Source organism: Falco cherrug, chromosome 4 (assembly GCF_023634085.1).
Source record: "Falco cherrug isolate bFalChe1 chromosome 4, bFalChe1.pri, whole genome shotgun sequence".
NCBI classification, from domain to species: domain Eukaryota; kingdom Metazoa; phylum Chordata; class Aves; order Falconiformes; family Falconidae; genus Falco; species Falco cherrug.
This window is the reverse complement of record NC_073700.1, coordinates 56,287,290-56,303,204: the sequence shown is the minus strand read 5'-3', so window position 1 is coordinate 56,303,204 and position 15,915 is coordinate 56,287,290. Positions and strand designations below refer to the sequence as shown.

The 15,915-nt window shown below is 41.0% G+C and overlaps 1 protein-coding gene across 1 annotated transcript in view; it reads right to left on the bottom strand.

Annotated features, from left to right (window-relative positions):
- OXSR1 (oxidative stress responsive kinase 1) overlaps window positions 1-15,915 on the bottom strand; it is a 93,582-nt gene that overhangs the window by 18,401 nt on the left and 59,266 nt on the right. The window contains exons 6-8 of the mRNA XM_055708349.1: window positions 6,916-7,025; window positions 3,362-3,463; window positions 598-731 (exon numbers count right to left, since the gene is read on the bottom strand). Coding sequence (XP_055564324.1) covers window positions 598-731; window positions 3,362-3,463; window positions 6,916-7,025 — 346 coding nt within the window. The remainder of the gene's footprint in view (window positions 1-597; window positions 732-3,361; window positions 3,464-6,915; window positions 7,026-15,915) is intronic.

Genomic DNA, 15,915 nt, shown 5'->3' with positions numbered 1-15,915 from the left:
TACTGTCACAAGGAAGACTGAAAGTGTCATCAGGTCACTCTAAACAACCTGTATTGACGAAAACGTGTTGGTAAAGTTTACCAGTGGTTTTCCTGATTTCCCCCGCCCCGCCCCCCCCCAGCCAAATATTACTTACAATTAAGCAAGTCAAAACTACACTGAAAGCCTTCTTTGCACTGGCAAAACGTTAAAAAGTCTATTTATGAAGCTTCACAAGTCAACACATATTGCCCAACATGTGATTTCTGATTTATAAACACAGAGCAGTTTTGCCTGGGTACAAAGCTTGAACTGCTGTCACCTGCTGGAGGTGGCAGAGGGGGAGAATGACACTACACACACAGTGGACTGGGATGCACTCTCATTAACCCAAATGGAAGATGTGTGCCCCGGGGCCAGGCACAACGCCAGACATTTATCCACAAAATTAAGGACAGCCAAGAGAATTTGCTGACACACAGCAAGATTGCTGTGTCCTTTGTGACTGAAACACTGGAGGGTAAGACAGTGTACCAGCTTTAAAAAAAAATAGGGAATACAGTGAGTTTTGTGGGTTTGTTTCAGGTTTGTTGTGTTGGGGGTGCTACCTGATCTTACCTTTTCTCAGGGTCCTTTTGTAGGCACGATGAAATCATCTTCCTAAATGATTTCCCATACTTCTTCAGCATCTCCTTATCTTGCACACCAGTTTCCAAAGATGGAGGATCATTTTGTAGCGTCAGCATTAAAACCTGAAAGAATTATGTCTATTGGCAGTGAGATTTTTCTTGGCCTTTGTTAGAAACAGATCTTGGGAACACTGTATTTTGGACAAGCATTTTCATCAAGCATCTGAGTCAACAAGGACCGTTTCATCACAACAGCTCTCTGACGGTAGCCAGAGCTCAGAGTAAAGTTTTTTTTACAATTTAGGTAGTCTCCTCACATTCATCAGAGAGCAAAAACTCACCTACCTTTTCCTCAAGGTGATTATAGGGTCTCTCCTCTCCATTTCCCCCATTCACTAACTTTGTAGAAACAATTTTCAAAACATTTACACCTCTGCAAATTCTGACTGTCAGCTGAGAGGTTCAAGACCCATACAACAGGGTACAGAGAGTTACCTCCGCCTCCTTTCCTTGAGAAGCCAGGCTAATTTATACCCAATCATTTATGCTATTGTTTTCAATCACATCTCCTGGCCCACAGTGCAGCACAAACACAAGGCTGGGATGTGCTTTCAGGCATGCTTGGTGTGATTAAAGGTGTAAGCACAGCAGAACTTCTACCAGCCTTCCTCATTTGAGACGAGCAGTTCTGCGAGGCATTTGATTCAAAGGCTCTGTTTAGATCTCCCTGCAGATATTTCTTAGCTAGAAATCAAATTAATGTAAAAGAAAGGCAACAAAAAAAAAAAAATATGTGAAGGTTCACTTCCATGTACCAATCCAAGAGCAGGTGAAGACATTTCTCACACAAGCACCTATCAAGCCAAACTGATTATTTCCTTCACATCACTCAGATATTCTGAAAGGGAGAAAATTACTCATTTCCATTTTCACTTGTCACCTACATACAGATGAATATCTATTTTTAGAAAAGGAAGCAGCACATTGCACATTTAAATAGCTTTCAACAGCTATATTGCTTAGGGCAGCAAGAGCCCATCAATCTAGCTGAAATTATACAGTCCATGACAAAATTCCATGCTTTTTTCCTCCACTCTCCTTGGAGGGCCACTTAATGCATGTGTCATTTTGCTGTTTAATAAAATTAATCTGCAGTGAAATACAATTACATTCAATAAATAAAAGGCAGAAGTCCTCTTGCAGGCTGCACAACTGGAACTCACACCTCATAGAACTGGAAACGCATAATTCCATCTACTATACAACAACACATGATACTAAATAGGTGATCTTTGCACTGAAAGCTACAACCCACGCATTCAAAACACAATAAACAGAAGTACAGCTTACAGAAGCTGCTGCAAAATGCTACCAATAATTACAGCACAGAAGGAAGTATCCATGAAAACAGCACAGCTAAAGCAGCAAAACATTTTCCTGAACGCCTTGCTGCTCTGCTACAATCACTGATATGGTATGAACTTTAATGGCATTTCCAAATCACTCAGCTAAGCAACAGTCCCTGCACAGAGGTGACAAAAATCTTAATATTAATTCTGTTCCACAAGAGTTAAACCAGTGCAAAAGTCCTGGCATTTAAAGCATCACATGGATGTGCTTGTTCTAATGTGTTAGGAGCTACTGGATTCCAGAATGTTATTGTAATTGCAGAGTGGGAGGGGATGCACCCAGGTCCTAAAGAGGTGACACCCAACTTGCATAGCACTCCAACAGTTAAAAGACTCGGAGAAGGAAAGCTTGCCCCATAGTATGCCTAAAATTGAGGGACCTAGCACCCACAGGCCTGTATCTCAGGTAACTAGTCTAACCATAAGCTATGAGATTACTAAAAGGGCTCTCCACCCCTCCTCGACCCGAGGGAGCATGAAACCCAGAAGCAGAAGCAAAGCAGCCTTCAGGAGGGTGTGCCAAAGGGGCTCAAAGTTTTGTGACTGAGACAGAACCCCATCAGATCTCACAAAGGGGCTAAGAAAGAAGATCTCAAAGCTCAGTAAGACAGGATGCTTCAGACCTCAACTGATGGGGTCAACTCTTAAGATGTAGACTCCCTGAAAGAGCAGCATGTTGGAAAGTAGCTCCTGGTTCAAGAGTCAGGCAGTAGGGAAAGTTAGCAAAACTATAAGGGGATGTACAGTTCAAGATATTCAAAAAAGATTTCTGAAGTATCAGTGTTTATACAAGAACACTTCCTCCACCTCAGCTTCAATAAAATATTAGCGTTGCTGATACCGCGCCATTTCATACTGATGTGGTACTTTCCACTGGTCCAGTAATTGACAGAACTGCGTTGGCATTAAACAAAGTAAGATTCTTTTGGATTAACTGATAACAGGGCTTCTGAGAGGTATCAAGAAGGATTGTCAGTGTAGGAGAAGGAATGGCTCACCATCCCAGTGTTACTGGATGCCAGATAACTTGTTTGGAACCGCTATTTCTAGTCCTAAAAACATCTGCTGCCTTCAGAGGCTCCGGGACTAAAACACACAGCGTTCCCCTCAAGAATGGTGACCCTGGTGAGACTCATAATCTAAATAAGAACTGCCGTTTCAGACAATGCTGATTAAGTGGCGTATTTTTAAAAAGTGCCTTCAGACAAATCCAAGAACATCGTGATCCACAAGTGCAAGTTGAGAGGACAAACTCTGCAACAAAGCATGCTGGCCAAATTCTTGGAAACTTCCACAAAACACACTGATCCTTTATCTTGCACAAGTATCTGGAGACCTGCTCACCTTCATCGGTGGGTATTTGTGGTAGGGAGCTGCCCCTGTAGCCAGTTCGATAGCAGTGATCCCAAAACTCCAGATGTCTGCCTTGAAATCATATCCTCTGACCTGAAAAATATTCAAGAATGTTAGCATGTGCCTCTTGCTATGCAATACTACAATCCCTTTCTTTAGCCTATTACACAACCTTTCGCCCTTTCCTTCCTCTCCTCTCGAATTTGGAAAGACCAGCACTATAATGTCAAAGAGATGGAAAGAACACCTTCCCCCTCCTCTCCCCCCAGCTCCTTATACCTTCAAGGAGGTGTTTTAGAAGTCAGCCTGCTGAAGATATGGTTATGGACTGTGCAGCTAGGACTGCTCTGCCATAAACCTCTCCATGTGTAGAACATAAAGGGGCACTGGGTTAAACCAGGCTCCGACTTCTACACAAAGATACAGAAAGTCATTAAAGAGCATAATGAAGCTCTCATAGTTAATAGATGGATTGTTATCCCCTGGGGACATACAGACCTCACTACACTTTTAGTCAACCGCTTAATCAATTTGACTGCAAACATGCTTAATCCTGAAACTTCAGTACATACCAGCTCAGTCAAAAGCCCCTCATTCCTGTTTGCAGACTATTATTTCCCTCCACTAATTAACAGTAGCTTCTGCACTTGACATTAAACACAGGCTTGTTCAGAAAAATTTATAGCCTTTACTTCCCCTCATGCACAGGAAAAAATAGTTCATATGCCAAAGCAGTAACTTCCTCGTTGTTATTATTAGGTAATATTTTGGCACTTGCTTTCTCTGCTGCAGGGGAGAGACATTATGTACTAACTTCAAGAGCAGCTACAAAAATCAAAGCGTTTTGGCTGCTTAGAATGGTTTGTGTCTCTTCTCACTAGACTATGGAAAAATGAATATTCAATCAGAGCAAAGCTAATAGGGGTATTGTGTTCAGCTAACCTAACAAGCTTTAGAAAGGCACTCATTGTGATGAAGCCAAAAATGTTCCGCAAACTACCTTTAAGATGATCTTGAATTTTGGCAAACAAACAAAAGCCACTCTTGTACCATTTTTCATATACTATAATTGAACTCAAATTTATTGTAGTAACAGGAGTTTATATCTTGCACTAATTTCTTCAACTTTGTAAGCATCATTTTCATAAGCCGTAAAGGTCTGAAAGGTTTCTTGAAGTGCCTCAGTTTATGGATGCCACGATTATGAACAGATTAAGTCATTTAACTAAAAAAGCATAGATATCTAGTACAATTTAAAAGGACACAGTGTAAGAAAAAAATATGCTGTAAGGGTGGGGGTTTTTTTCCCCCCTCTCACACTATTTTTAGATTTTGAGAATAATTTGGGAGTATTTCTTAGCTTTATCTTTCGGTTAGTCTTGCAGCACATCTATACACTTGTACAACTCCCCATTCCCCATTGGGATTTTAACTGTTTAGTGGGTTTTAAATTGTATCATATAATTCTGCTTTCAAATTAAAGCTATGAAGTTCAAAACAGTTTACAGCAGTTCATCTTGACATCTGTCCAATACATATTAGTCACCACCCTGCCATTAGTTTATATCAGCATCTATTTTTCTCATCAACTTTTGCCATAAATCTGTCAAGTGAACATACATTAAAAGACAATGCCAGGCTATCATGTTTTAACATGCTAAAGGAACTCAATGATGCTGAACCAGATGGAATTAAGTCAATAATATCTACATATCGAAGGCTAATCTACAGCAATCCCTTCATCCTTTTCCCAGGGTTAGATTTAGCGGCTCAGAGTGACACCTGCTGGGAGACAGCAAGATGATACACATGGATAGTGAGAGATTTCACATGCACTTCCAAAGTACCACCTTACCATCTAATATTTGTAACAAGTTATATGCGCACAGCCTTCATGGAAGTACCTGACTCCCTAAAAAACCTCCCTTCTTCAGAAATACATGTATTTCATCAAGAACCCTCCCTTTGTCACTAAAACCTTCACTTCTCCTTTTTAGCACCTTTCTTAAGATCTTTTTTTCCCCTGTTGTCCTGCAGACTGCAGCAACCCTAACCACGATGAGCCTGGAGAAGCACTATTAGGTCCTGGCCATCCTGCTGTGCCCTGTGCACCAGGACAGGACATAAAGGGCAGAAAAGCAAGGGGCAACTCTAATCTGGTTTCCAAAACACTGAATACTCTATTTTTATTTATTTTTAAGTCAACATCAAAAATTCCAAAATAACATGACTGTGAGGCAGTTCAGAAGCAAGTTCACAAAGACAGCTCCTGACTTGGGGAGCGCGTCATGTACGGTGTGAGACTTGCACTCTGAAGAGGTTGCAGGAGTGCTGCAATGCACCAGCCCCTCAGTGCCGCCACGGGGAGCCACTGAAAAGGCCAAACATCAAAAAAGCCTTTCATCAATAGTATAAGCTATCTCAAAATTATCTCAATCCCTCAAGAAGTTTTAGCTATACGAAAAAATGCATTGAAGTTCTACCACTGGTTTAGCTGCATTTCATTTGAGATATACACGTATGCAGGGGTCTTATTCAAGTTCCTCCTAAGCTTCAAAATATTTAATTGTGAACAGCAAAGATAAAAGAAACAAGGTGGGTTTACTAATATAAAACAGTATTTTCCCATGTTTTTTTCCTAAAAAGATTTTTTTGAAGGAAAAATGTAAAAACATTTCTAGTTAGTTGTATTTCTGCTTGGCACACCTATCAAAACTCAAACCCTGAGCCCAGCCCTCTGTCAAACTGTTTTTAAGAGGATTAGGGATAATTTTCAGAATGCTTATGGCACTGGACATCAATACAATAGACAGGGCATTTGCAATCACTGTCAGGACTGTGGCATAATTCTGTTTGTGGATCTTGATCAGAAGTGTGCAATGATATTTTTACATTAAACAAAGTTTCCTTGTGGCCTTCACCAGAAGTCACAGAGACAAGCTTCTATAGTTTAGTCTAGAAGTAGTGGAGGACAAAAAGTGACATACCTCCACATGGCAAGAAGTAAATCTCTTAGCTAGCCATAAGAGCAGAGGAGGAAAGGGGAAAGGCAAGCAATTCTCAGCATTTACAACCTGGATACTCACAAGCCAAGAGAAAACTAAAAACCTGAATCAAGTCAACTGCACATTATTTTACCGTAACAACTCCCCACTCTGACATCTTGCGATTAGCTGCTCCAGATTCTCACATTTGCAAGTGCAGAAGAGCATGTTACCAAGCTGTATATGTGCATATTTACCACATGTGAAACTATTTATATTCTACCTCATATTTATGCAAGAGGGAGGGGCAGGTTAATCTTTATGCAACAGCTGAGCTGTCTCATCTTAGGCAGAGGCCTGAAGAGAAGCAACAGGGCAAAAGCCTCCTGAACACTTAATATGCTCCAGTACAAGCCTGGTTACAATAGGCAAATCAAAGAAAATCCTGTGGTTTTAAGAAAGCCTTACAGGATGCCAAATTATCATCTTAATTTGAAGTCAATACAACCATTGATGACAACAGGGAACTCCAGGTGCAGATCAGCAAAGAGGACAATTCACCTGTTCCATAACTTCTGGTGCCATCCAGCAAGGTGTGCCCACAAAAGTTTTCCTGACTTTATTTCTGGTAATGTCACCACCAGTGGCCAGAAACGCACTAACGCCAAAGTCTGAAAAGAAAACAAACAAAAGATTTCATTAAGAACATATCCCAAGCAAACTGAAGGGCTGTCCCCTCTTTCCCCTCATATTCCCAGCCACCTATGAAATACTAAACCATGGAGTTACGCATGAGCAGTTGCCTAATAAACGAGTAACGAGCAACAGTTAGCTAAGAGTGCGGGTACACGAACAGTCTGTAGTCCACCATTTAATTACCGGGGATAGCAGAGCTTTCAGTGCTGGCTGGCAGAGAGGAAAATTCCACTTTCCATTACAGCCCACTGGTCACATTACAGCGTGCCTGCACTCCCCCAGCAGACCTGCTACTGTACAAACCTGCCTCCCACAGCCAGTCCTTTATTTCCGTTTTATACATACATAACAAGTAATAACTTCAATTAGAATCCTGCTAATATTTGCAGCAACAAAGTTGGGTAAATAAAAATTTACTAGGCCTTATAACATTTAACTGTCCTAAGTGCATCCTGCAGACTGGAGCTATCAGCCCCTTATTCTAGAATGTTTTATTACCAGAATATGCTTTGCTTGGTAATCTTCTATCACTGAGACGTTCAGTGCTTTAACAGGAACTTGGACAGGTTCCCGATGATACAGCAGTGTTACCAAACCGAGCAGCATGCGCCGCTAACCAGCCCAGCCACCCCAGAGGAAGCATTGCAGGCGGGTGTTCGCACCCTGCACAGCGTCACCCCCACCTGAAGCATCTTTCACAGTCTGAAGGGTGCCCCATGCACTCACTGGTTAATTGTATTATAAAGTAAATCGTTCTTTTATGTGAAAACTATGCTTTCAAAGGTAACATTGATGTTTTACACAATTAAGAATGACATGGAAAACAGGATCTGTGAACAGCACCAGTAGTGTGCAGGTATAGCAATGGGACACAGCCTGTTGTTCAGAGAAGAGCATTACAAAAGATTTGGCAACCAAGTCATTCAAGAGACGATAGGAGACTTTCCTTGTAGAAAAAATAGTCTCATGAGGAAACTGTAAACACAAAACTGTTTAAGTATTTCTTCCTAATTTGCTCCAAACTACACTGCTTATGTGTTGCCAAATTTTAGACCTGAAATGGGTCATACTCTATAATGCAGTTTTATGCACACACACCCCCACACACTCGTTTTTAAACACAGTACTAGCAGTCAAAATCAATTTAAAAAATGGCATTCAAGATAACAGGCTTGGAGGATAAGCCTCTGAAATTCAAGAGCTATTTGACATAAAAAAGAACATTATTGACCACAACTGGTTTGAAAAATCTTGAAACTCAGTTGACATGGTTAACTGTAAACTTACTCAGGAGCCACCGAGTTACTCCATATTCTTTTATGTTATTCCATGGCTTAAAGATGTTACCCTAACTGAGGTATCAACTGCAACAAAAGACCCCTCCTTACAATTTGCAAGCACTGGCATTCACGTGAGGACAGTCCCAAGCTTCCCTCTGCATCACTCCAGCAGCAGTGCAATGAGCACCTTCTCAGCAGTCTTTCAATATTTGAGAAACACCAGTGAAATCATCACTCAAAAGAATAAGATGCTGAAAGATTCCAGATCACTTAGGTTAGAGGCTTCCAAGGGCAGGAACTAAAATACTAGACTCTGATAACTGAAAGTTGACATTAAAGAAAGTTGCATAGAAATCACAGGGCTAAAACAAGCACTAGCAAACGCCTATCGTTAGGGTTCATCATCTTCCAGATGCACTTTCCTGTTCCCAGAGGCATCTTGTCTTCCTGCTAACCTTGAAGTTTTAGCATGTCTAGACTGATCACTATCCTCATCAGCACTACAATCTGTATTTTTCTGGAAACCCATGTTCTGCAACAGTGATTTTGCTCTGAAATCTTCCATGTGTGTATCCACTATCCTTTTTTTTCTCTGAAAAGTGAATGAGTCCCTAAAAAGTTCAGAGTGAAGTTACTTGCACCTAACCCCTCGTTACAGGAAGTCTCGTAAGATCTATTGTTCTAAACACAAAAGCAATTAGAAGTTCTTTTAAATAAGATAATACTAATAGAAACTTCTCCAAGTGCCATCAGCATATTCTTGTGATGTGCTGTATTTGAACTTGCGTATATCTTACCTCAAGTTTCCATGCAGTCATTTTGAGGGTAAAGGAAATGCCATTCAAAGAAAAATCATTCCAGCTGTAAAAGCAAGTCCTTTACACAGCACACACAGCATTTACCACATTTCACACCAAACACTGCTTTATAAATTCCAGTTGGAAACTGTGCCCCTACATCTGCCATCTGAGGTCAACAGAAAGCTTAAATGGAATTAAATTTTATTCTGTTACCTGGCTGATTTATTCAATGTTTTCCCAATCAATTTCCCTGATTTCCAGTGGGTTAAAACAGGCACAACCAGACTGCGCTATTCTGCTGTTAGGAACGACTTTGAAACCATCTTCTCAAATGTCATCTTACTAACTTTATCCAAGTCCCAGCTATGAAGATAAGAAAGTGCCTGCTCTTAAGAAATATCAGTAAAACAATAAAATAAAATCCTAAGCACAAGTTAGGGTTCAATTCTTATTCCTGAGCAGCCGGCACAATCTGCATCTCATTCCCTCTGCCACTGTTAACTACCATCAGAAGGGCTAAACCAGAACTAGGTTATTGCAAATGAATTTAACTCTAAAAAACAGGGAAGTCATGAAATTCAAGAGGTATGATAGCTCAGAAGTGGTTTGCACTTTTATTTGGCAGCTTGCACTTTATATTGGCTCACTATGGTGATAGCTAGAGAGGACTGTGTCACCAGAAACAGGAAGGAATTGGGAATGTTTGGACCCACTTGCAACACCAGTAACCACCACTGCTGGGAATCCAAGGACTGTCAGATATTCTAAAGGAGCTCCAAAATTGCAGACTTTCAGAAGTCTGCTAGCTAGCAAATAAGAGTCTCCAGAATGTCTGGATGTAAATGGTAGGATTTTCTTTTTTAATCATTTTGCTGAAACAATGTAGAAAAGATTCATCTGCTGGACCTGTTACAGTGATATAAACCAAAGACTTCTTTAAAAAAAGATAAAAACAAAAAAAAAATATATGTATGTATATCCAGACTCTCACATGACAACAAAACCAGTCCAGAATAGAAAAGACAATTCTGCTGATGCAGGCTCTGCAGAAAATAAAGCCAATTCTGTCTTTTTCAGTAGAAACATTGTGTGTTGCAAACCACGTACCCTACGAAACACTCTACAGTGGCAAGGACGTTGCAGGCTAGTGTTGAAAAAAGCATGGTATTAGGCAACAGTTGCCACTATTACGGTATCCAAGTTGTCAAACTCAAACTATTCTGGCCACTCAGGAAATGCAAACACCGAAAGGAAAATTGCCTCTTACTATTCTGTGTTGCAGAAACAAAGACCCAGTCTGAACAACTCACCAGCACAAGAATGCTGTGGCAGGACCACATCACAACAGGCACCATTGCTGCTGCGTACCTCTGGAAGATACATTTCTACCGTATGGTAAGTTAGATTGTCTTATCCAAATCAAGACGACAGCGGTTAAAAATCATCTCCCCTTGGCCATCTCATATTGTAACATCACATTAACCCCAAAAAGCCTAAGTACCTGCTACTACAAGGTAAGTACAAAGGAAAGAAGACTGTACACTAACTAGGAGAGAGGACCAAAGCCTACTGACATCAGAAAGGTTCCTTTTGTGGGTTTGGATCAGATCCTAAAGCAGAACGCAACTTCTGTGGGAGAAGAACAACAGAATAAACCACTCTCGACTTCAAATCACTTTGAGTTATTTTTAAACTTGAGTAGCTGAGATATTATCCCTCCTCAAGCAAAAATAAAAGTATTTCAGAAGACAGCACTAAGTTTTCTTCCACTGGTCACCTTCCTTTTTGTTCAGTTATTCACCGTCAGAAAATATCTGCAGTTGTATTTCGTGTTTTTCTGCAAAGCTTACAGTTTTTAGAGCACTGAAGATGAATAAAGCCTGGCAAGAAGAGGAAGGCAGTGGTAAATAGCAATTTTGTGCTGAGAATGCAGTGGGTGGTAAGACACCAGAGAAAAAGAAGATTGGTGATGAACAAGAATCAAAAAATTCTTTCCTTTTAAAGATTATATGGTTATACAGTGGTACTGGACCTATAAATACACACTTGTTCTCCCAAATTCTCATTTGGAAAGGTAGATCTGTACAGTCACATGTATTTCTAATGAATTTGCATGAAGAACAATTCCACTGCATCACAGTTTAAGCCTTTTTGCAATAATGGCAAGGCACATAAAAGATGTATGAAATCCCTCTGCTGAGTAAATGTAAAGATCACACTGGAAACAGCGGCCCAACAGCACATTAATAAAGATAGGCTAATACTGCATAAAGTAACTGAACGATGACAAAGCCCAGGCTGGGTGAAGCCACCATCCTTGGAGAAGTTCACAAATGGTTTCAACAACCAAATAGTGCAACACCTCTTCAGGAAACACAGATATTACAAGTGACAAAGAAAAAGTTACTTCACTTCATGCTGCTGCAGCAGAGGCACCAAAACACTCCACCAAGCCTAGAGAAAAAGACTTTTGCCCCTTTTTCAAAATGGAGAAGAGGCTCAGAGGTGTCTGTGATACATTACTGGCTGCTCAAGTGAGCCCTGCAATTGGCACTCCTCTCCCCAAGTTAGATTCGTGCCTTGCACCTTGTTACAGCAATTTAATCTCCCAAAGTTAGACTTTCCTAAAGGAAAGTGGGGAAACAACACTGCCTACATCATAGCTCAATGTTTATGTAGAGCGCTATTTTAGTACAATGAATTAAGAGCAGTCAGGAACACAGAGAACCGGTGACAAGCTGGCATGGATTTGTGGAAAGTTACACAAATTCAGTTACACAAGTTTCGCCTGGCCTGAACTATCCCCATTTTATAAATAGATAAAGCAAGAGGGGTTAGGCAATTTGCCCAGTATCAATTAGCAAGTTCTGAACAACTTCATGAAATCTCAATCTACTTCAATGGCTTGACAACACAGCTTGCCCAGGACATGGCAGGCACACTGAGTGCCTCTTGGAGTATGTCCTAATAACCCTGACTGGTTTAAAAAACCTGAAGATACCCTGTTATTGTCCCTACAACAGAAAAATCCAAGACATGGAGAGATGTGTACCTTTCAGCCTTCAGTAGACCCTTGCTTCTTCACATTCAATCACAGAGGGGTGGGTAACAGAGAGGTGGGTGATATTTAATATCCCAGTGGATAAAACGGGGCGGGGGGGGGGGGGGCGGCGCGGAGATTTAATCTGCGCTTGGTCTCAGTAGGATGTTAACATCATGCCAGGGTTGGAGCACAGTTCATACCAAGCAAGTCTCATGCACCCTGGGAGAGCTTCTCCTCAACCTCTCCCTCCCCCTCTCAGTCTATCAAGACTCTCACTTCATTTCACAGTAAATTACAGGGCCAGCACAGTTAAATAAACTGCAGAATAGTAAGCCTTGCTTACTATGAGAAGTCACCTCATGGTTTATGCAGCAATGTTGGTGCCAATGCAGTTTATGTTGACAAAGTACATTTTACCTGTGCAGCTTTTAGACTTCAGGGAGCCAATAAATGCCAGAGCAAAGAGGTTTTATGCTCCAATTAAAAAAAAAAAAATTGCCACGGAGGGGTTGGCACACAAAAGAACACTGCTATCTCAATTTACATTGCAACCACCGTCAGCAGGACCCAGAACAATGATATCTGGGAAAGAGTCCTGCTCTCTCCAGAAGACAGATTAATTCAATGTGCAGGAAAACACTTCAGACTGAGAAAGCAAAACTCTCTGAATTTTAACAGGCTCCAAAAACTTGGTGCCAAGCCACAAGCCCAAGCCCTTGGAGGAAAAAAAAAAAAAAAGAAAAAAAAAAGAGAGAGAAAATAAGATAGAAGCAAACAGCCCCAATTTAGGTCTCACTGGTCAGCTAGATCTGTTAAAGGCAATTTTATGCCTTGGTTCAGTGGATGCATGTTTTGAAAGCAAGAGGAGCTACACCGTTAAAAATAGACCGACCCATGAGTAAAAATGCAGAGTCCCAGGCCCTGGGGAGGAGTTTGAAGCTGGGCCTTCATGCAGGCCATTAGAAGAATTTTTGTAATTCCTACTTCCAGCAAATGCCCCTAAACTCACGGATTTCTCCTCTGCCCCTTTACCTGTGCCTACCCTCAGCCCTCGGTGCTCTTACCTCCCATGCTCAGCCACCAATTCAGAGTTACGAACAGAACCTGAGAAACATCAGACACACCCTCATCAAGTCACTTTTTATGTTCAGCCTGAACAGAATTGCACAACCTGAATTAAAGAGAGGCTTGAGTGTTCACTACTTAGAACTGTATAATCCTGCAGCAAAATTACTGCCATGAATTCTATACAGCAGAAGTTTCCCAAGCAATTAAATTCACTGACATGCTGTGGAGGTACAGACCAGCAGTGGGGTTTCCTCCACCACAAGGTTGAGCATTTTTTTCTACATCTACTTTGTAGATTTGGGGGGTTTTCCTCAGAGGATTTCCAGTTTAAGATTTACATTCCTCACATTTACATTTAAGTTTTACATTTCTTCTGAGACAAGAAACATTAATCATGTGAAGCAGTAGGAAACACACAGGAATACAGTTGCAGAGGCCAAACATTTAATAAAAGCCTCCTTAACTATTCACTGGTAGTTTTGGTAGAGGGATGGCAAAAGGGAAAGGCGTTATTTTAAAAGAATTGAAGTTATTCTTTCCTGCTACATTATTTGCATTTTTTATGTACACCAAACCAGGTCCTTCAAGGAAGGTGCACCATGCACTCGAACCCTCAGGCTTCATTCCACAGCTGATCAATTTTTTTTTATTTTTTTTTTTTCCTCCCCTCTGGTATAACTCCAACTACACTTATACAACTTTGTTTCATGGGAACACAGTGATATCATCCAGCTGATAACTGAAGCACTCAACGATCAATGGAATTATTCATAATATGCATTAATATTATTGTCAAAGGCAAGTGCTTTGATGTCACTAAAACAAAACTCACTTTATTGGGATTGGTTTGCTTCCAGCATTTTTTTCCTCCTCAAAAGATTCACAAGAAATTTTGCTTTTCATCCTGGGTCAGGAGGAAAGGAAGCTTAAGTGTCAGAAATTCCCACAGAAACAAAATCCCATACTATGACCAGGTCAGGCTCTTCTCTAGCATTCAGTCATTCATTTATTTTTGTTCCTTTCAAGCCATCAGTTGCCTTCACAGAAGCTAAAGTGCTTCCTGCCACTGCGGTGAACTTGCTGACCTTGGTTGAGTTTAGTTGCTTGGCTGGGTCTCATGAAAGGTTACAGTATTAGTCCTTTTGCATGTTCAAAGAAAGAATTTGTAAAGAGGATACTTTGCAAATCTTGCAACCTTGCTTTCGCAGGATATGCAGAGAGCTGGATTTCATCTTTCATCATTTAAATGTTGCACTAACAACCCACTAGTAGACAGTTCAGTCCGGGGGAACATGTACAAATCACAGAAAAAATAAATCCTCTCTAACGAGTACAAGGCTAGTAAAACTTAAAACGATTTAACAATTAAAAATTACTCAGCAGGAAAAAAATACATGAACAGGTACCTGTTACCAGTGAGCCTTAATTAAAAAAAAAAAAAAAAAGCCAAGCCTTGGGACCCTTGTGGAAGAGAAACACAAGCAACCTTCTGCTAGGCTGGCAGAAACACTTGGAATAACAGTGCATTGCTCTAATGCAACAGCTATTTGCAGCCCCTCCCAGAACTTAATCTAAAGCTCTGTACAATTAGAGATCCAAACTGTTACATCTTGGCCCCATTATGGAAAAAACTGTAGGATTTCACTGTATGAAGTTTGCTCCTTTGAGCATTTTAGAAGCCACTCCCTACCTTCCATCAGCTGCCACATGGAATGAATTATTTACACCTCATTAGAAATACAACAGCAGATATTAAGAGCACAGGGAGACTTAAAAGGGAAAATAAAGCAACTTCAGGTTTTAAACAGAAGTCCTGTATTTTATTTAAGTCCTGTAAAAGGGCTTACTGCCTTCTGCAGAGGGAGAAGAGCTACCTACAGAAAACTGTGCACTGCAATGTGTTCTGCTTCCTAGGGGAAAATCTACACTTTCCATTCCAAGATGCAAATCCAGGCATAGATGTACCAGAGAAGCCCGTACCTGTCAGCACTACGCAATGCAACACAGAATTAATTCTGCCTGACGCAACAGTCATTGCCACACAGCTGCAGAGCCCTGTCCCTTAAGCCCCAGCACACCAACTTGACCCATTGCCTCTGCCAGCAGGTCAGGGCACTAAAAAAGAAAAGACGTTATCACAAACAGATATGGCTCTTTCCAATTAAACATGGGACTAGAAAAGTTAAACGTGTACAAGGATGTTTGCTAAGGTAGCAGGACCAGAAGCGAGCTCTGCCCTCCAGCTAGAGGTGGCCCAAGGACTGGAAAGGCACTACAGGATTCATGGGAAAAGCACAGTCCTGAGGGACAGGACAGTCAGAGAGGAATCATACGTGGGATAGGGAAATGGCACACTGACTAGGAAGAAGAAAAAGAAGTCTCGCAGGTTCTATAATGTACTCTCCAAAAATCTTGTCTTACTTCATAGTCTACAATAATCATAATAATTCTTGGTTTCTGGAAAGAAGAGTGAATTCTGTAGAAACATGTATGAAGTAAAAGACCAGAAGAGAATAGGGGAGAGACGACCCTCCAAGAAAACCCTACACAACACCCTTTCCCGCAGACGCAATACATCCACACCAAGGACCATTTCCTACATACCTGTGTTGATGCAGTTCATGACAGTAACAGACACCTCCTCCAGGCACATCTGTATTAGCTAAAGCAACTG